Source organism: Vigna umbellata, chromosome 1 (genome assembly GCF_029865625.1).
Source record: "Vigna umbellata cultivar VRB3 chromosome 1, Vumbellata_1.0, whole genome shotgun sequence".
NCBI classification, from domain to species: Eukaryota; Viridiplantae; Streptophyta; class Magnoliopsida; order Fabales; family Fabaceae; genus Vigna; species Vigna umbellata.
Window position 1 is genome coordinate 105,860,003 of NC_142165.1, and position 23,092 is coordinate 105,883,094.

General features: G+C 28.4%; 2 protein-coding genes across 2 annotated transcripts; both read left to right on the forward strand.

Annotated features, from left to right (window-relative positions):
• The first annotated feature begins 4,497 nt into the window (after positions 1-4,497).
• On the forward strand, positions 4,498-7,398 carry LOC124838572 (guanosine deaminase-like). The gene is made up of 5 exons (XM_047314206.2): positions 4,498-4,701; positions 5,147-5,206; positions 5,550-5,740; positions 6,850-6,954; positions 7,050-7,398. Exons 1-5 carry the CDS (start codon positions 4,686-4,688, stop codon positions 7,236-7,238), a joined length of 561 nt encoding a protein of 186 aa, XP_047170162.1. The 5' UTR covers positions 4,498-4,685; the 3' UTR covers positions 7,239-7,398.
• A 7,891-nt stretch (positions 7,399-15,289) lies between these two features.
• On the forward strand, positions 15,290-19,872 carry LOC124838545 (WRKY transcription factor 6-like). Its single transcript, XM_088105374.1, has 7 exons — positions 15,290-15,567; positions 15,760-15,837; positions 15,936-16,100; positions 16,405-16,456; positions 16,541-16,656; positions 19,031-19,141; positions 19,239-19,872. Exons 1-7 carry the CDS (start codon positions 15,460-15,462, stop codon positions 19,704-19,706), a joined length of 1,098 nt encoding a protein of 365 aa, XP_087961500.1. The 5' UTR covers positions 15,290-15,459; the 3' UTR covers positions 19,707-19,872.
• The last annotated feature ends 3,220 nt before the right edge of the window (positions 19,873-23,092 follow it).

Below are 23,092 nucleotides of genomic sequence, written 5' to 3' on the forward strand. Positions count from 1 at the left end.
TAACATAAAGGTAAAATACGTGTCTTTTTAACTATCTGAGTTTTCTGTTTGTCCATATCAATCTTAATACTTTTACGTTGAAAGTGATAGGTTATTGGAGGCGGTGGTAGCAAGTGATAATAGATATTCAACACTGATATTATGCTTATCTAAAAGAATGATAATTCTAGTTTTTATATTTTCTTAATTGATTGGATTATTTTTTTCTAAATGAAACTTAAGACGGTAGATGGGAGGGGAAATTTTTTTACCTTTTCAAATAGGTGGAATAAATTACATTTTTTTAGTTATAGAAAACAATAATAGAATATAAAAGTGATTCTAATAAATTAGATTAAATGTTAATCACTTGGTTGAGAATTTAAGTAGAATCTACTTAAAAGATTACTACGCGCAAACCTAAATTACAAACCATTTTTATATAAAACGAATGTTTAAAATTAAAGTATATGGAAAAGAAAAGACCTATTTTTCTGTTTTTATCGAAAATTAAAGAATCTGGAATATATCTTATCCTAAATGTATTTGATTTTTTTTATGGTCATTCTGTTAATGTTTGCGTATGGAAAAGGGAAAAGTAGGATAGTGTTAGCCGTACAAGTATATATAATAATCCTCGAAAAATTGCGTTTTGGTAATCTTTGGGTGACAATTGATCCAAGGCGATTATGATCTCTTTTCAAGATTAGAAGATTACAAGATTAGCATATTTAGATAGATTAATTTTTAGAAATATTTATTCAAAAAAAATCCCAAACATGCTAATTGCTGTGTAACGGAATATTTATCATATATTAAGTTTGAAACGAGGTCTGTAAATTTATAATATTAATATTAATTAATCAATTACAATTAAAATGTATATTTTTGCTGTATTAATAATATTGTTCTCTATTTAGGGGTGATTGATCCGGCCAATTTTAACATAGCATATTCTGTTACACAGCAATTAGCATAGAATATTTTTAAAATCATTATATATTTTTATAATTAAAATGGAAAAGAGTATATACTTTATAATTGTTTGGTTGTATAGAATATGTTGAAAGCGTATACATGTGATAGGGTCACTAATGGAGAGAAACACTATGAAGATAATGTTCAAGATAATTGTGTGTTTGTTTGGTGAAACAAAAATATAATAATAATAATAATAATAATAATATGATGTGTCTCTTATATCAAGATAATATTTGCTTCTAATGAGATCAGATGTTTGTTTTACATAATAAAATGTGTTAAACTATGAAATAATATGTTATTAATTAGGGATTTGAATTTAATTTTTTGAGTCATATGTGTAGTATAATAATTATATATGTGACTTTGTATAAAAATTAGAATATTATTAGTGTCATATTATATATGTAACACCTCTGTTAAGGGTTAAGAGAATTGTGGACATAAAAGTTGGAGCTCGATCACATTGAGAAGTGTACTTAGAAGATTTTATGGTGTTTATAAATATAATTAATCAAAACAAGCAACCAATCAATCGATGTGAGATCGAAACATTAGGATCGTATGTAGGAAAAATCTTTTAACGCTTAATTGATAGGCTTGTTCTAGTATACTCAGTCCAACATGGTTTATGAGTTGAGGCTAATACCTCTCTTTTTTTAACTTTATGGAATGTCTTAAAAAAAATTGTGATGGAACTATGATTCAATAATATTAAGAGTTTTGGTTGAATTGCTCTCAGGATCGCCAAACTGGTATATTTCATATAGTACACTAAGGATGCAGTGATTGAGAAAACTCCCTCAGTGTAGATTGGGGTTTGTTTTAGTACACTCAATAGTTTAATATCGCTTAAGAGTCAAGGTAGGGTTGACAAAAATATTCGTATTCGTGGGTATTTATGGATAAAACTCGTAATGGATAGTTGATATCCATGGGTATTTTTTACTCGCGGATAATGGGTAGTGCATATTTTAATACTCGCTTATAAACGGGACGGAAAAATAAAAATAAAAAACTAATTCATATTTTATTAAGTTAAATTTAATTAAAATTAAAATTAATTTATATTTTATCAGATTAAATTTAATTAAAATTATTTTTTAATTTAATTTAATACATTTTTTAAGTATTTTTTTGTAATTTTATTTTCAAAATCTATAAAATATATTTTTTTTGTTAAATATTCGCGGGTAACCGTGAATTTTAAAATATTGATGAGTATTTTTTAAACGGGTATCCGCGAAGATAACGGACATGTAGCAAATGAATTTTTTTGTTGCGAATCGGGTAGCGAGTAGATATTATTCGTGTCCGATCCGACTCGTTACTATCCCTAAGTCAAGACTAATTAAAATTCAAAAACTCCTTCTTTTTCAACTTTTTGAGACATCTTTTAAAAATAAAACTATGACGAAACTATAGGTTTCAAAACAGATAATATCAAGGTTTCAAAACAGATAATATCAAGAATGCTGTTATTTCTCCGAACGATATTATCAAAAAAATATATATATATATATATATATAAATATATATATAAAATATGTTAGAGAATAATCAAGAATTCTCTTGGTATCGTGATGTAACTAAAATATAAAATTATTAATTTATTTTACTTAAATTTTGTTGGTTAACACTTAATTTATAATTTTTTTTTAAATTATAATAGAATTATATATTTGTATTTATATTTATTTGACCCAAAATATAGTATTATTGTCGGGTACAAAATGGTCTAATAAGCATTAGGATCTAAGTGTGAAATAAAATAATAATCCCTTTGAAATAAAGAAAAAAATTATATTTGAGTATATATAAAGATATAAATAGAGCCCATTTGATAATTAACAAAATCTAATTATTATATTTGCTATGATCGTACGTCTTCTAAGTGACATCGTTAGGGTCAATCACTCATCATTGAGGTATTGTATGTTTCAGAGTCTATACTTCGTCACAACTGTGTTGGTTGCAAAACCACGACAAGTGCATAGGTCACAGCGTAGCAAGTGATAAATATCGTTCTCTTCCAAGGGACCTTTGCAACACATGACAAATCTTCCTTTCATAACTCAATTAACCATCAAAGTGTACAAAAATACAAGAAACTCCTTTTGATATTTTAATCAAACAGTTGGTGTGAGTATTTACAATTTGTTAAGACTAGAATTCATCTACTTCATTATCATGCATTCAAAAATATCTCAATTCCATCCATTATGAGTTCAATTTCATTCCCAATACATCAAGAACCATAATTCATGCATGGTTGATCAATCCAAAGCAAACATTAAGCATAGAAATTGAATACTAACATGAATGAGAAAATCATATATCATTAACATCACAAAATACATAAGAATTCCATGTTTGCCAACTAATTTCAACAAATAGGAAAAGTTCTCCATGATGGAGAACTTAAGATTTTACAAAATTAGAGAGATGAGAAAGAAATTGGAACTAAAGGGAAGATGCGCATCCTTTCTTAAGGTTCTTGGCAGTTGTTTCATGCTCTAATTATGTTTTCCTTTTGCATCTCTATCTCCAATTCATGACTCATCTTCCTCCTCAATCCAAAAGAGGAAAAATCACCATTAATGAAGATTGAAGACCTAAGGAGGAGTGAGAGAGCTTCCCAGCACTCCAAGTAGCTTCTTAGGGCCTCTTTCAGTCACTCTAGGTAAAGAATTGAAGTGTGAAAGGAGAGAATCCCCGAAATCTCACAAGAAACATGTTTCAATAATCTATTTTAACAAACGTCCAAGAGTAGTTGCAGCTAGCGGTGCTAGAACTACAACATTGTATACCTTTACATAAAATAACCATAACAAAAAGAAAATTAAAGGATAAAAGGATTTACATGAACAAGAAAGGAACCAAGCACAATGAAAGTTTCCTTCCTTAGACTTCTCATGCAAACATACAAAGACAAACATCCATTATCAGAAATGCTATGACTACACATAAATTTGTCTAGAAAACAACACATACAAAATCTATCTCACCAACACCTAAGTTACCTAGACACACGAGTAACATAGACGATAATATCAGATTTTTTATTCTAATGTAAATATACTAACCATTGTCCTTATTATTATTAATCACAAAGTTCCTCATATTTAATGATTATTGTAAAATTTTAGTTAAGTCCAACAATGATTTTAGCTGTAATTTTATTTAATGTGTAAACAGGTAAAATAAGGGATATTAGAAACAATAAGGTAATAAATATTTTAAAAGAACAACGTATAAAATAAAGGATATTAGTAAATCAAATCACAGCTTATATAGAACGAATAAAAAATGTAATCCCATGTGATTGGTGATTAATTAGAGTTGTTGGAAAATTTTGATTAATTACATGCATGCATAGGACAAAGTCGTAAAACAACGATATGAAATGAGTGTAACCCGTTATGACAGAGATACATCAATCACATCATACGGTATTCATGCATCTTCTACTTTCCTTTTTTTTCAATATTTATTTATTAATTCCATGCCACCAAATCATGGTGCTCAATCTGTTTTTTGGAATGTATTAATTAACCCATTTATGTTATTTTAATGATAAGAGTTGCATTAAATTTACATGTCCTCTGTTTTATTTAGGTACTCAGCATATTCTGTTTTCTCGATTACCATTCTTTCCCCTCCTTCAAACAATAATTTTCTTTTTTTTTCTCCGACAAGTTCTTTGTTAATCGACCGCTCCTGTCATGGAGGAAATTAACGGTGTGTACCCTGTTTCTTATCGTACTCATTTTTTTTACTCTTTTTTCTATGTCAAGTACATGATTTAGTTTTTCCAGATTCCTATTATTTGTTGGAGGGTGTGGAGCTTGTATGATTATGGGTTTTTCTTGCTTACCCTTTTCATGTTTTTGTTATTTGCATTGATTTTTGAATCTTTGTGCAATATGTGCATGCTACATTTTTTGGTTGTGTTGATGATATTTGCAGAGCCTTGAATTCTTTTGGGACTTTGTAATAGAAGTAATGAAGTGTGTAAAGTCACCAGGGGAATATGAAGTTTCATAGGATTGATTATATGCATCCTTGGAAATTTAAAGTCCCTACCCAATTGAACAACAGAGCAAGTATTGTATATTTAGAACATAATGTTTCATTTACTTCATTGTGTTTATTTACGTTTTCTTTCTTTTCTTGATTCTTTCAGTGTTGGAAGCTAAGGATGGGACTGTCTCAGTAGCTTCTGCATTTGTTGGTCACCAAGAAGGTAATTATTTTGCAGAGTTCAGATTTCTTCTTTCAATTTTGCTCTATTAGTTATCCATGGCTGACTTTCGTTGATGCATCTACGTTTAATACCTCATATTTCTATATGTTTTGTCGTGGTCAGTTTTATATTTGTTTCAGATGTCAGAGTCCTATGCATGTGTTATCATTTCATTCAATAGAAAGAAACCAGAATTTAGTATTCATTCATTGGACAAACATTAGGCCTGTTTATGTAAATCAATGTGATTTTTTTAAAGATCAGTTGGAGTTTTTGTTTTGCTTGCTTGATATTGTACTAGTCCCTTATTGGTTTTCTTTTGGCGTGGTCGTTGCTTAATTAGTTGTGCAGGATACAGACCACAAATTTGTAACGAAAGCTGTTGAAGAAGCATATAATGGGGTAGATTGTAAAGATGGAGGCCCATTTGGTGCTGTTATAGTTCGTAAGGGTGAAATAGTTGCTAGTTGCCACAACATGGTTCTGAGAAACACAGATCCAACTGCTCATGCTGAGGTGACAGCAATAAGAGAGGTTGGATTTTAATTAGGCAAATGATTCCCTTATACAACATGGAAAACATATTTTATTTAGCTGATAACGATTCTGTGTTTTTCTGTCTCAAACAGCATTCATCATTGCACATGATGCATATGCCCTGATAAAATGTCGATTTTGTTGTCTCAAACATGTATCACTTTTTAAACAAAAGACTAATAATAATCAGTAAAGAATATATTGATATCGTTTCTCTTACTTGTGTTTTTTAAATGCAATGTTACTTGTTTGTTGGTGGATATTGAAGATTTTTACTAAAGGGTCTACTTATTAAGAATTTACAATCTCTGATCGGAATGGTTGAAACTTGAAAGGATGGATCATAATCATAACAGGCAAGATTTCTATAGATATATACCACTCAAACCTTGGACACATCTCATTGGTGACAATTATCAAACACTCATTGAGATTACTTTTAGGACAACATGCCTGTGTATAAATTGATCGATTTGGATTTTCCAGTTGTCAAATAGGGTTTTGGACTCATGTTCAGTTCCATCTATGCAAGCAAAATAAAAAAAGGTAGACATAATAATGTGCTCCAAAATCAAGTTTTTGAGATCTGATACATGTAGAACAAAATCAAGTTAGTATTTAACAGACATCACCATTTAACCTATGTTTCTTAGTTTCAGTGAAAACCTTCTGGAAAGTGGTTAAATCCTTGTTATTATTTGTTCAAATTTTAGATATGATGCCCAAAGATTTTTCTAGATTATACTTTGTACATACGTTACAAGGCTATGTACTCTCTAGGGTCTGATGTCTGATTTAGTTTTAGTAAGTAAACTCTGTCTTAGGAGAAAATGTTGCTGCATTGTGAAGAATTTAAATGTATGTGTGAAAATGCTACTAGATTTCATACATGGCTTTCGGAACAACAGGTTTATAATTATACAATTTGTTAGCTGGTATGACTCTATTTAGATTTTGGATAGGGCGGTTAAGGCACTAACTTCCGGAACAACTGAAATGTGATTGAATTACTCTGCATGTCTTGCTTTCATGTACTTTATGTGTAACAAACATAGTGCAATGAATGATAAACAAAAACTAATAAATGCAATGTTTTCATTTTACAGGCATGTACGAAGCTTAACCAAATAGAACTTTCAGACTGTGAAATATTTACTTCCTGTGAGCCTTGCCCCATGTGCTTCGGTGCAATCCACCTTGCACGCATTAAGGTTGGAAATTGGAATACCTGCTTTTCCTATGCGTTTCCTTTATATAACATTCATCATGTTTAGAGCTAACTCATTACAACATTCTTTTGTAACAGAGATTAGTTTACGGTGCAAAGGCTGAGGCAGCAATTGCTATCGGGTTTGATGATTTTATTGCAGATGCACTGCGAGGTACTGGATTCTATCAGAAAGCAACACTGGAAATCAAAAGAGCTGATGGTAATGAGGCCGTGATTGCTGAAGAGGTCTTTGAGAAAACAAAGACAAAATTCCAAATGTATTAGATCTGTCATTTTTCATTTAAATTATTGAGACTGGATTGAACTCATTTGAATACAAATGCTACAATTTGAACTGCATCAGATAAGGACTATATCATTGTCAAAGAATTTTATCTTCACACCATGGTATCATCTAATAATATATCCCTTATTTATCATGTTATTGTTGTTTATGACATCAAGCTTTAATACTTCCTGAAGCTACGTTTTCATGCTCAAAAATGCCTTGGTAACATAGGCTTAAGGGTTTATAAATACAGAGAAGAGAAAATAGAAGCAAATGTTTCTGCAGGGTAAGTTCTCCGTTAGGACGAGTAGAATAAAGTGGGTGGTTTGTGTACTTGCAAATTCTAATATAATCGTTAGAACTCTGATTACAACAAAAGTGCTTTTGGGAGTTTATGAGATAGATAACCCCATAATTAGTAGAATAAGTAGATAATTAGTTAGTTTCATGCTAAGATGATAATAAGGCATGTTATCTATAGACTTATAAATAAGAAATGAGCCTGAAAGGAAGATGTGAGTCTGGAGCCAATGAGTCATCCTAAGACCATGGATTTTCAACACAGTTTGTCCAAAGAATAAAACTTTTAAATGGGATAAGGGAGTGAGGTGCTAAAACATACTCTAGTATACATACAGAGTGTACCGATTGGGATCACGGAGAATCGTCCATGATTCACCCCAAGCAGACGACGGTTGAAGTAACCGATCAGTCGACAAAAGAAAGTACGTTGGAAAACATTAATAGTTAATTAATAGGTTTAATTCTCGTATCAAATATGAATATACGATATTAATGAATAATTAACAGATTTTATTGACTAAAAATATATTGTATTAATGAATAACTAATGAGTTTAATTGTTATGAGGCCTATAAATATGATATATTAGTGTATGTAAAGATACATTTTTAAAATCATATTAAGACTTTAATAAACATATCTAACTTAAACATCAAAGCTGAACTAGGAAGGACAATTACATACCCTTTCAAACTAGACAACCTTCCAACCTAAGCACATACATAGTGTGACAAATAAAAGGCTTCAAAATCATCAACATTAGACCCTGATGTTTAATGTTTACCATGGAACAACATAAGTATCCTAAGAAACATTATTAATGGAAAAAGTAATCAGTGTATCATCAATGAAAGAACAAGAATCTCCTTTAAATAAAACTAGAAGTTTTAGAGAACAACAGTGCGGTATAAATTTTTATTAAAGACAATATACAATAAGTTAAATAATCACCATAGTTTATATTTAAATTTCTTTGATTAATTTATAATATATATAATTTTCAAATCGCCTAAATAATTTATTCATAAATAAAGTTTTTCATTTTTAGAATTAAAAGTTTAAAAAATATAATTTTAACATTTTCATTATCATTGAAATAATTTTACCCAATTTAATGTTTTATTTTTGTAAATATTCTTTTCCGTTAGACAAAATTAGACATTTAAACAAAATCAAAGTTTTCAACTATTTTTTATTATGAAATTAAAAAAAATGACAAACAATTTTTAACTTTAATTTGTAAGTTATAATGTGAAAGAAAGGTTGTGTGAAAGATATCCTAAGTGTAAGTTTGGATCTAACTAGATGAATTGAGTGTAGAGAGTTAGTGGGTGAAGTTTGTGAGAGAGTTCCCAAGAGTTGAAGGCATAGATTTTGTCGTGTTGTTAGGCAGAGCAGTGAGCTAATTAATGTCAAGGGAAGTTGAATATAGATGAAAGGTAATGATGAAGAGAGTTTGTAGAAAAGTTGAGCGGTTATTGCGGTGTTAGCCTGGTCAATGCAAAGAAGAAAAAAAATGCAAAAGCTAAACTAAATTACCAGCAATGATACAGGAGGTTTATTAAAAAATAATCATACTTTGATAAGATTTTAATATTACGTATTATTTAATGTTACGTATTATTTTGTGGTGATTGATTTATATTGATTATTATTATTGATTATGAAGTAATTTTAGATTAATCATTAAATAACACGTAAATGATGTTAAAATATTTTGAAAGGATCGTTATTGAACTATGCAGTCAAGATATTTTTGGTTGAATCGGTCAGTTGGCGACGCCGCTTTTCTTTACCATGATATTGTTTCTTTGTTTCTTCTATTGCTTCTATGACTTTGAAGCAACTCTTTTTTGGTCCTTTTCACTTTGAAGGAGTAAACCCAATGCCCCACACCACAAGCCAAACAACACAACCCGATTCTTCAACTTTAGTCTGTTCCTCTCTCTGTCGTCTTGCTTCCTTCCCGCTATTATACAATTCGTTTACTGTCTTTTTTCTTTTATTCCTCAATACAAAACAGACAACCAAGACTCTTCCTTTGTTCGTTGAATTCAACCTCTGTTCATGTTTCATCCTACTTTTTACAAACACGCTCTCCCCACTCAAAATCACAGATTGCAACCTTCCCCTCATTATAATTATTAATAATCATATAATTGAAATAATTCACCATTTGCTGCTTTGACCCAATATATATATATAATAGAAATTGAGGTGAATAACCACTGCTTTTTAATATTTTGAAGGGAACGCAAGACGTTATATTCCTTACCAGATACGCCACGTTCAAGTGTCCGTCGTTTCTCTCAGGTAAACTTTATGGGTAAATTAACGTATGATATTTATGTTTGTATTAAAATTCAAATGAAACACAAGTTGATAAATATATTTTAGTTAGAAAATAGTGAAATTTTTTTAATGTTGATTTAGGTGTACTATTGTGTTTATGTAATGATGTGAGTACACAAGTTTTTCCCTGGGGGTGATGTTTATCACTCGGAAAGTCAAAGTGATTCAAAAATTTGGTGGTCAAAATTTTCATCTAACACGGGATGACGACGCGCAAAGAATGATTTCCCAAGTCTTCTTAATGATTCTCTCCGTAATATTTAGTAATACGCATTCACATTTATCTAACGTAGACTAAAATAATCTAAAGAAATAACTTTTTTCTATTTTTATAAAAGCAGTAAAAAAATTTATAAATATAAAAAGTTTGTGTGTATAAAAATATAATTTTTTATTCAGTATATTGGATTTCTTCTGATTAATCTTCCTCCGATATTATCCCTAAATCTAATATTTCATATTTAAATAGGTTGAAGATTACAAAAATTGAAACTTGAACGTTGAACAGTGGCATTTTCAAATGAATTTTCACCCTTTCTTCTTTTTCTTATCCGATCATATATACATACGTATATTGATAAGGACACCGTGGGATTATATGCTTTATTCTTTCTTCTGAATAAATAAAAACCTAGAATGTCTGTTTGTAAGGAAGAGTTATTGACTTTCTTTTTTATAATAAAATCTATTTACGAGATTTATATTTGGTGAATAAATATTTTCCATCTGCTGCTTTTCTTGTCGATTTGTTGGAGAACTAACATATAAAATCAAATAATGTTTTCGGAGAAAACAAAGTTCTCGGTCGTTAATAAACAAAATTCAAACAAGAAAAAGATTTATTTGTATCAAGTTGGACTGGTGGAGCATTGACTTCAAATAAAGTTAAATTAAACCATATATATTCGTGAATACAAATTTTATTTTATGAGTTGAATTTATAAAATTAAATTATTGTTAACTTTTATTCTTAATATAATATTAAGATTTATTTTAATAAAATTTGTTAACTTCCATATTTTAATATAAAAACATTTTATTAAAGATTTTATACTAACTAAAAATAAAATAAGATTACTTATATATAAGTACATATATGTTGGGTCTATCGAGGAGGAGGAGGAGGTTCATGTGTGTTACACAAACACTAATAACATCTAAACCAATTATATAAGGGATCGACACCACTCTTTACACAAAACCTTAAGGTAATGAGTCTCTCACCTTTATATACTACTCTACTTTCTCATTTTTATCCAATATGGCATTTACACTTACACTTGAATTCCCAACAATATAATCTCTTTCAACATTTAAAAATAAATTTATGAGGATTGATGAAGTTAGGTGGAATTGTATTTATTGTACATGATGTATATTGAAATCGAGTTTCACGACCCATACTCTAATAATTGATGGGCTCCATGTCTTTGGTTGAACAAGCAAAGAGAATGAAAAATAATGGAATATATTATCAAGTTTTCCTTTTAAGGAATTTTCAATTTTAAAAAAATAAAAGTTACACATTAATTTTCTTTTAATTAATGTAGCTTTTGAAATCATAAGACGATATTTAAATCACTTATATATTCAAAGACAAACATAACTAGTGATAACAGTATTTGATATAAAGAGGTTAAAGATAATTTTTGAGATACAGAGATTTTAGGTTTTAAAGCATAAATCTTTTAAATATGGTTAATGATATTAATAATAGGGTTAAATAGGTTTTTCATCCCTTAACTTTTAGTGAAATTTGAAGTTAGTCCATCTTCAAAACTTTGGCCTAATTTAGTCCCCAAACTTTAAAAATGTGTGAATTTAGTCCTTTTAACTAAATTTTGTTAGGTTTATTTGATGTTTCAAGTGCGTTACATGATATCATTTGAGTTGTTTATACCATTTGACACATTTTTGCTTCAATGTTAACTGAAAAATGTGTTTGAAACATCAAATAAAATTAACAAAATTTAATTAAAAAGACTAATTCACACGTTTCTAAAGTTTAGGGACTAAATTAGTCCAAAGTTTTGAAGAGGGACTAATTCCAATTTTCACTAAAAGATAAAAAACATATTTAATCCTTAATAATATTATCTCGATGAATTTGGAATTAAAATATTGATATAGTATAAAAACAAAAACAACATTCCAAACTATATTTGTTTCCTTAATCTCAATTGGAGGAATGAGAAAGTGGTTCAAAAAATGAATTCACATTTTCCTTATATCAAGACTTGTTTGTTTCGTTATAATCATTAGTTTCACGTTATTTAAGAATTGAGATGAAGGACGATTTAAATATATTTTAATTTTTCAACTTTTTAAAACACTTTTAAAAAAAATAATAAAAAAGTTTTAAATTTCAAAATATATAATACTTTGATCGCAGTTACTTTTATTAATAATATTATTTCAATGAATTTGAAGTTAAAATATTATTAAATAAATATACAATTATTATAAAATTTCAAAATAAAATATATAATAATGTATATATATCCTTTGATCTTTTGTTTTAAATGTATTTGTTTGAATAGTTTTAATTACTAAATTGTTATAAATTTCACTCCGAACAACAAAAATGCTGACTTGCAACCTCTTGTTGTTCGGGGTTATCTTTTGAAAATTCTCACTCTCTCAACCTCTTGTCTTCTTTCATTCTCTCCTTAACCTACATTTATGTTTTAAATTACTATATTACGTGACACACCTTGACCATATGCCTTTATTTATGAATGTATAATATTAAAATAATTTAAGAATGAGTTTAGGTTTTATATTAAATAAAAATAACAAAATTAAATATTATATATGAAAGAAAAACATAAATCTTGAGATGTATATACCGACAACATCTCCCCCTAAAAAAAAACCCCTCTTGGAAAATAAATATATTATAAAATAATTCCGAAAAGTTAAATACATTTAACTTTTATATCTCATTCAAATGAATTTTTAATAAAAACATGAACCGAATCGAACCATTATCACACTAAGGCTAGTGACGCAGCATTTAAGATTGTGTTGTTTGGTGTTTATTATTATTGTGATTTCCCCTGCATGAAGGAAAACCGACCAAATTTTCGCCTTTCATTTTGTCGTCATGGAGGGTGCTTCTTTCGTTGACTCAACTTCATTTCTACTTGTACTTAAATCTAAACACATTTAATGTATTCAATGCCTCAACTATCCAAAATCACATAAATATGGATCTTCTAATTAGCACAAATGAAGGGAACGCGTTTTAAGTACAACGCACCATTTTCGGCCATTCTCTCTCACTACCAAGAATTCAAAGAAAAATACACCACCACACCAATTTCCTAAAGGGTGATAAATTGAGTCATCTCGACCGCTAAAAATAGACCAGGTTAAATTATATTATTACTTAATAACTAATTGACTTTTACAATCTAATTCGTTAAATTGTTGGCCTGTTAGTTGACGAATTGGCCAATCTGTCAGGCTGAAATGGATTTATGTTGACTGTCGCACTGTAAGGGTTTTCAGACTGATGTCAGACTACATTTGAATAATTTATTACTTATTTGAATATAACATTTATGTCTGTAGTTGAATTTTTTATAACATATATTCATACATTAAATAATTTTTGTTCACACAATCATTCAATCATTATAATATTAAAAATTTAAAAATTAACAATCAGTTTCATCATCATTTCTTCATTCAATATTTATCATTTTCCTTTTCAGGGTTATTAGATTTAACATTAGAAGAATTCCCCTCCTCTTCTCTTCCACATTCACCAACATCATCATCAAAATCACAAAATTCATGCTTCCAAGTGGAAGTACAAATTATTGCTTCAACATTCTTTGGAAATAAATGACTTTTATACTTATTCAAAATCCTTGAATCAATACTGAAAGCAGATTCAGATGTAATTGTTGGCCAGGTCGAGACTGAGTTTCTTACACTTAGGTATTTTTTTTAATGATGTTGAACTATCAAGCTGTCAGACTGGACTACCGAACTCGACAAATGAGTTCTTACATTTAACTCCTTTTAATAATGTCAGATTATCGGACTAGACGAGACGAGTTATGTCAGATGAAAGAGATTATTCTAATCTATTCTTTTTGGTCGGACGATTGACTTCACATGACTCCATCTTTATTTTTTTCTAATTTTTTTGCATTTGTAAATTATTCTTTTCACATACTTTTACTATAGCGTTAATTAAGTTTAAAGTGTATCATAAGATTGAATGTTCTTAATTAAATCTCTGCCGAGAATTTTTGTGCACAGTTGAACATTTAACTTTTTTACATTTTTTTTTTCGTTAGATTTGGTGACTATTCAAAGTAATGTGACTCATTTTCCATTCTATTGTCATTGTTTAACTGTCTTGATATGAAAAATCAAACAAAACAACTTAATTAAAGTCTAAGTCTTTCATAAATTTAAATGAAAGTATCTATTAAAACTTTTATTTTACTATGTTAAAATTAGTGACATATAAGTTAAGCTAGCCTAATTAATAGATAAATATAGTAATAATAATTCAATTGAAAAATATCAAATTTTCATATACTCAATAATAAAACCTTTTATTAGAAATTTAGTTTAAAATAAAATACACTTAAATTAATTAAGTATTTATTTTATACTAATTCATTGTATAACTAAAATTCTTACCTTTTTAAAATAATAATACGTTAACAGTATATATAACTGAAAAACTCTAATTTATCTTAAAATTTTGAATGAAAAGTAATTTTATTTTATATTAATTTAAGTTTTATTGATGAATATTTTCCTAACTCTTTGTTCGAATTACCACCATTCTTACTCAATGAAATAATAAAACCGCTTGCCTACTATAAATTACAAAAATAAAAATAAAAATAACACGTATTTGGGAAGAAAAAATATAGCAAGAAATCCATTGGCATGCCAATAATAGTCCCCTTGTCTAGTGGAGACAACTTTAATTTTTCAGAAAATAATCGATAATATCGTAAGCTATGGAAATCTTATATATATATATATATATATATATAGAAAAAGTATTAGCCAGAGAAATATTATCTGTATAACAACACAAAAAAGGTGCACAAGTAAATAATAAATAATTTTTCAAAAAATATTAATTTATTTAATGGTAATATGGTGACCGTATCTCACATTTTCACACCAAGTTTTTTCACGTTTGCTTTAAAAAATGATATTGTAAAACAATAAAATACCATCTTCGATATAACTTTTAAGATAGTTATTACAAAAGTTGATTTTAGAAATTAAATCAAAGAAAAGTGTCACTATCTTTTCTCCCCACCACTTAGACAAGGTCACTTGTATATTTTATGTGGAAAAATTCTCTGATATAATAAGCAGACTTTCATACTTAACAAAGACTATGGTGACCAGAAAGAGGGAGTCTTAGTTTATATATATATATATAGACACACACACACGGAGGTTGCATCGACTGTATATCAATCTTTGCTTCATAACTGAGATTCCAATACTGATATCTGCAACTGAAACCATAACAACCCAGAAACAGCAGCTATATATGCATATCTGATATAAATGGAGGACAAAGTTGCATTCAAAAATTTGCTGCAAGATCAGAAAAAGGCATGTGTTAGTAGCACAGATGCACTCAACTGGACTCAGGAACCATCCATTAGAAACACTGTAAGTTAATTACCTATTTTTTTCTTGCACTTCACCTTTATCTCTACCTATTCTTTACATCTTTTTTTTTTCTGTTTTCATTTATATTCAAGATATAATTAATTTATATTAGCTGATAATTTGTTTTGAAAGCTAAATTATCATGATCTTAATTACACGAGTATATATATACCATGTTTGTGAATTGTGCAGCTAGGATCTACTCTTCTCGGTTTGAGTCTCAATAACTCGGAGCTTCCCCAAAATCTTGAGCAAGATCCTCTGAACCAAGTGGGTAATCTTTGACGAGTTAAATCGATCTGCAAAAACTGCATGAATTTTTTGACTGATGCTCCCTGTGTTGGGTCTTTTCCTTGACTGGTTTTTAGCTGGGATTGTTGCAAGTTGAGCTGGAGGAGGTGAAGAAGGAGAATCAAAATTTAAGGTCGATGCTTCATGAGATCAGTGAACACTACGCTGCTCTTCAGAATCAGTTATTATTGGTGATGCAGCAAAAGAAACTCTCTTCGTCTCCGAATCATGAGGACATGCAGGCAAGTTTGACTATGAATTTATTTAATATATGCTTATTTGACTGATACTTCGTTTTGTTATGAAAATTAATTACATAACTGTTTGCTCACTCAAAACCATAGGACTAATAAGACTAGCAGCAGCACAAAATATATTCATAGGTAACATAAATTAAGTTCTTCTTTCTAATTATTAACATCACATGTATTATTGATCGATTAATCTCCAAATACATATCAATAGTTAATTAAAATTTGTATACTCTTCTAGCTCATTTTAAAAGAAATTGATTAAAACCATAAACCATTTTTTCTATGTCTCTAGAAGGATAGCAGGCAAGATGACGTGAAGAAGCCATGGCTGTTCTTACACACTGGTAAGGTACCCTTCAGAAAGTATTAATTACTTGTGTTGAACAAAGGCAAAAACCTGAAATATATATATAATTACGATGTTGAAGCTAAAATGAATAACCAAGTAACACCAGAAGAAGCAAAAATCATAGAAGATCAGGCATTTGAGGCTTCTTGCAAGAAAGCTAGAGTATCTGTAAGAGCACCGTCATCAGAATCTTTGGTATGTATGCATTTCTATCTTATTTTTGTAGAATTTTATTTTATAAATTTGATTGCTAATTCTCATAAAATCTATCATTTTATGCATTGATTTCATCCGAATGTAACATGAAAAGATTGGGATAATTGATTAGAAGAGGTGTATTGAGAAACATAAATCAACATTTGTAAATCTTACATGACTATAATCAATTTAAAATATACAAATGAGTATAATCAATTTAAAATATATAAATGAATGCAAATTTTATCTTATAATACAATTCTGTGAAGTTAAATTTAAAATCTACTTTTTAACATGACATAATATTTATTCTCCTTTTTATATCTAAGTTAAAAAAAATAGTATTTATGAATATAATTACAAAATTATTAAAATGTATCTTTTATAAAGTACTGTATTAATAAGTTTTATTTTTTTTTAATAATTAATCTTATTCGGTTTACAAACTACTTTTATAATATTAGATTAGATTAAATTTAAAGTTTATCTTTTAACATGGTTTCAGATGAGTAATTGTTAGAGTCTAAATTTAACGAGAAAAAATCCTTTAAAAGGAAAGTAAAATTTCTTTTGTATTTAAAAATATTTATAAATATAAAATAAAAAATTATTAAATTAAATTAAAAAGTCTTTTTTTTTTAAATAATTGGTTTTCACTCACGAGAGAGAGAACATTCTTATAACATGTTCTCCTTCTTTTTATCTTTATTTTTAGAAAAAAGAATATGTATTAAAAAATTAAAATAATATTTTTATTTTGATTCAATAAAATCACCACCAATAATAAATTTGTTGATTTTTATTAGAATAATTAAATATTTTTTATCCTTTAACTTTAAGTGAAAATTAGAATTAGTCATTTTTTGAAACTTTAACCAAATTTAGTTTCTCAACTTTGTAATGTATAAATTTAGTCATTTTAACCAAATTTTATTAAGTTTATTTAATGTTTGAAATGTATTTCATAATAGCATTTGAGTTGTTTACATTGTTTGACAAATTTTTTTTCTTCAATATTAATTGAAAAATGCATTTGAAACCTAAAAAAAAATTAATAAAATTTACGTTCTTCTAAAAATGGGGATTAAATTAGTCTAAAATTTTAAAAATGGACTAATTTCAATTTTTACTGAAACTTAAAAAATTAAAAATATATTTAACTCTTATTATAATTATATTAAAATTTAATGTATTTTCTTCTTAATTCATACTCTTTTACTTTAGACAGGCTAAGTGTAATTCATTTATAATATATAAATTTAAAACATGGGATAATGTTACAACTTTTTTGAAGGCAAATATTAAAAATTATTGGAAAGAAAATTGCCGACAACCATGTTGCATTTTTGTTGATCATTCAACATAACACTTTTCATTTCAAATGCAATGATTAAATTCCTGTTTAGTTTAGTTAAATTCTATTGGAAATTCAAGTGTGAGTGGTTGGGAATGTATCTGTGGGAAAGTGTATCTATGTAGAAGGGACTCACTCTTGAAGGAGAGATTATTAGAATCCAATTGTGAGTCTAAGTCCTACATTGGATAAAAATGAGAAAGTAAAACAATATATAAAGGTGAAAGATCCATAGTGTCAATCCGTTATATGGTTGGGCGTGGAAGGGACTCACTCTTGAGGGAGAGATTGTTGAAAATCCAAATGTGAGTCTAAATCCCACATTAGATAGAAAAAAGAAAGTAGAACAATATATAAAAGTGAAAGACTCATTAATCCATAACATTGGATAAAAAGTTATCTCATTGGTGTTTATGTCTCCTCAATGAACTTCTCGTCAATAGACCTGACAAAACCTTCAATATTCTTCATTGTGATAAGATGTTTTCATCATTACTGTCTCTCAATAATATAAAATCAAGATAAAAGAAAAATATAGAAAATGAAGAGTTATTTTAATTTTTGTCTATAGATTTGTTTTATTGAAGCAAAATTAAGTGTGGGTTGTTTAAGAAAGATAATTAATTACATTCATATTTTATATTTTTTAAATGTGGAAAGCAACTCCATCCAAAATGTCCTAATTAACATATATATGACTTAATTTTCATGGGAGAAACTAAAAATTAACTTGATCAAAAGCTCAACAATCATGCTAGTTTTTCGGTTCTCAACAAGAAAAAAGAAAAGGTAAATAAAAAAAGGCATTGATCTATTGCTGATATTAATTTACTTTTAAAGCCATGAAGTGAGTAAGGGTGATTTCATTATCTCCAATTAACCCAAAGAGCTAAAATTTAATTTTTATTTTAAGTTTTATAAAAATTTGATGCAACCAATAAAAATAAAATATGACATTGAATAAAGCATATATAGATATATGTATATAACTATGCATTGACATGTTATTGTTAGAAGGGTGATGGGTGTCAATGGAGAAAATATGGACAAAAGATATCAAAGGGTAACCCTTGTCCACGGGCCTACTATCGTTGCAACATGGGAACATCATGTCCAGTTCGCAAACAGGTTTACATTCTGATTAAGATTTGAATATATTACCTTCTTATTTGCTACCAAATACATGCATTTTCATTGTCCAACGTTGTTATTTACTTGGAAACAGGTTCAAAGGTGTGCTTCCGATGAAAGTGTTGTGATCACAACCTACGAGGGGACTCATAATCATTCACTCCCTCCACCAGCCAGATCCATGGCTTCCACAACATCAGCAGCACTCACCATGTTCCTTTCTGGCTCGACCACCAGTTCAGCTTCTACCTACTATCCATCTGCATCATCTTGTCCCACTGTAACACTTGACTTAACCCAGCCCACTAAGAACTACCTCAAATTCCCAACTTCAAACCATTCTCAAACTTTCCCTCTTTCAATCAATGCCTACCCTCACAAGTACGAAGGATTACCTTCAGAGAAAGACCTTTCCTTGGTCGATGTTCTTAGTGCTGCCATCACTAGGGATCCTTCTCTTAGGGCAGCCTTAGAAGCAGCCGTTTCCTCTATGATTGCAGATTCTCAGAACATCAACAACCATGCCCAGCTTAGTAGGAGTCATTATGACCCTTCTTCTTAGATGTCTCTTGCAAGTTTCGCAGATCTAGAGTTGCAAATCATTGTCAAGATATCAGTGAATTAAGCAAGCGAATCAGCAAGTGCAGAGAAGATGAACATGTGTTATATATTGTGAGTGTACTATCGATATTTTATGATAATATATGAATTGGTGATCTTTGAACTTATGTTATGAGAACACTCTCCAAGAGGTGGTGTTCTTGTGATGGACCATAAAGATACAACCATTAAAAAAAATTCAGAAAGCTGTGAGATTTAGATGAATTCATATAAGAGGTTAGCATTTTCAAACTAAAATATATTTATGAATATTTTTAATTTAAATTCACACTTAAATTTGCGATAATTTATAAACTATATTATTGAACTCTAAACTAATTGATTCGAGAATGGTAAAAGTAGTTCCCAAGATTTATGCAGCATGTGGGATCTCAGACCTACCATCTATACAAAGGAACATGTTCGAAATATCATCGATGGACGTTGACTTACGATAAAAGAATAAAAAAGAATGAAAATGAAAAATAGAACAGTCGGTGAAAATGAAATAAAATATAAAATTCAATCGAATATTTAATTGTTTAAATCCTTCAAAAGAAACTTGTTTTATAGAAATGGAGATAATAATGGATTATGGATCCAATCTATGATGTCCGTTCCATATAACCTATTCCTCGCACTACACCCATTTGACATCCCTACAAATATTTCTTTTTAATCTAAACAGTTATTTCTTTTAGATTCTCAATATAATTGAAATTAAATTGTGTATTAATAGAAGTGGGTTTTTTTCTAAAAAAAAATCAAATAAATGAGAAATAAATTCAACAAATAAATTACCATTAAAAAAACCATCTCTCTAAAAATAAGCTTAATTTTATAAATTTAAATTAAAACATATTTATAAAATTAAATTAAACAAGTTCAATTGCTAATATTTTTTCATCAATAACTTTATTATAAAAAATAAATAGCGTCATAAAATTAAATTTTAATTAATATTTAAATGAAATCATTGATCATGGTTAATAAATAAATTGATGACATCAACTTCTGAGCAACCTGAATTATAAATATTTCTCATAACTTTTTCAAAATTTTTAAATAAAATTTAGTTGACAAATTTTATTAAAATATATATATTAATGATTACAAATTAATTAATAAATATTTATCAATTACTGATAAAAAAATTATCAATAATCATTTATTAGTATAATTATTGACAGATTATTTTAGCTATCCACAAAATTTGTCGCTAAATATTATAATCGTGTCTTTTTTTTTTTCTCTCTTCTCTCACTTTTTCTTCTTCCTCTGCCACCGGCAAAACTGCGTCAGTTATCACTCTTAGTTCCTCTTCTTCCTTTTCCTTTTTTCTTTTTCTCTTTCTTTTTCTTCTTCTTTTTCTCTTTCTTTTTCTTCTTCTTTTTCTCCTCCATCTCCACCCTCACCTATGCTAATGTCATGGCCTCTGCTGCTACACCATGGTTGCACCATTATCATAATATAGTCGTTGCATCATTGTTTTTAGCTATTTGTCTTCCCTTTTGCTATTATAATTGCCTCTCACTCCTTCTCATTCTTCTTCTTATATTTCTCTTTTTTTTTCTTTCTTTTACCTATCTCACTTAATTTATAAAAGAAAAATTAAAATTAGTGAAAATTTTGATATTCATTTTACAATTAAAAAATTTGTTAATAATTAAAATTCTAAATTATTAACTAATTTACCGACAAATATTTAAAAATTTCCATCAAGTTTATCGACAAGTTCTATAAAAAGTGTAATTATCAACTGATAAATTTATAAAATATATGTTATCATCAAAAAATTTACTACAAAATAATCAAGAAAAAAATGATTTTGCTAATGATTTACTGATAAAAATTATATTAATAAAGAATCACGAATTATCAATAAATTTTATAAACAAACCTATTACTAAACATATTTTTATTGATAACTAATTTTAATTTACCTATCAATTTTACTAACAAATTTACTACTAATTAAAATTTTAAAACCCGTTTTGACAAATTTATTTCTTTCAATAAGAATTTGACCGATAAAATACGATAGAAAGAATTTCGTATTCAAACATAACAAATAGAAAACATGACTAAAAGTATTTCTTTTTATGGAAAGTAGTTTATTATGTTGAGTTAAATGGTATATATATCACATCTTTTCGGGATTAGATTACGTAAGAAAAAGCTTTGCAAATATGTTATATAATTTTGTTTGAACCATATCCCAATATATAATGTTAAACATGAAAATCAATATTTTTATAAATGTATTAACATGTTTAATTGTGTATCCAGAAACTTATATAATATTTTAGTGTGCAGGCAACATTGTATGAAGAATCTAAGAACTTTGAAAATGCTTACCATTCTTTTATTCTTAGTTGAAGGCTCACAATTAACACCAGTGATTTAGTTAACTTTGTATAAAGAATTCATTGTTGAATCCTGTAAAATCTTAAACATTTATTATCCTAGTTCGGGGATCAATTATTTGTTATTCTTATTGTTATCTCCATGGTTATTTATTATTCACTTGTTTTTTAATTTGTGAGAGAAGTAAGATGAATTGTTTGTTATTCAAATTGCTATCTTGATAGTGTTTACATATTAATTAACTAGTTTTGAATTTGTGGGTGAGGTATTAGTACCTTAGATGACATTGTTGATATTTGTGCCAAGCTAGGAAACCATATTTGAAGTAACATTTTGCGATTCATTCTATAACAGTACAGCACTACTTTCAATAATTTTAATTTCTTCCTCTTCCTTGAAGTCTCAAGCTGTTTCTACCACGTTCCTATCATCTCCGACTATTTTGTCCTAAGTTCTGTCCATCAAAAGCATTTATCGGGGTAAGTTGTCTTAGGGGTAAAACTGTTAATACTTGGAACGAAAATGTTTCATAAGAAGTACCTCAATCTTGATCGGAGTGTAGATTTCTACAAATCCTTTAAGATTGGAATGTAGATTTTTACAAATCCTTTAAGAAAATAAACACTTCCCTGTACATAGCCACAATCTTCATTGAATCACAATTAACGCTAGTCCCCCTTGCAGAATCTCTCTTAAATCTTCTGAGATATCTCTTGTGAATTTTGGACAATCCAAGCATTGAGAGATCATGTAATTCATAAAAGAACCATCATGTTACAACTCTCCCACACACCAAAGAGAGAACCATCTTATTGTGGCATTGATAAACTTCAGTTTGTTATTGAATAATAGGCAAGAGTTTACATGAAAGAAAAGCAAGAATATAAAATAAAGGTAGAAGGAAACAAATGTCCGCAATAAAACAATCAGAAAACGGCACAAGCTGGAGGCTTATTTAAGCAACAAACAAATATATAAAAT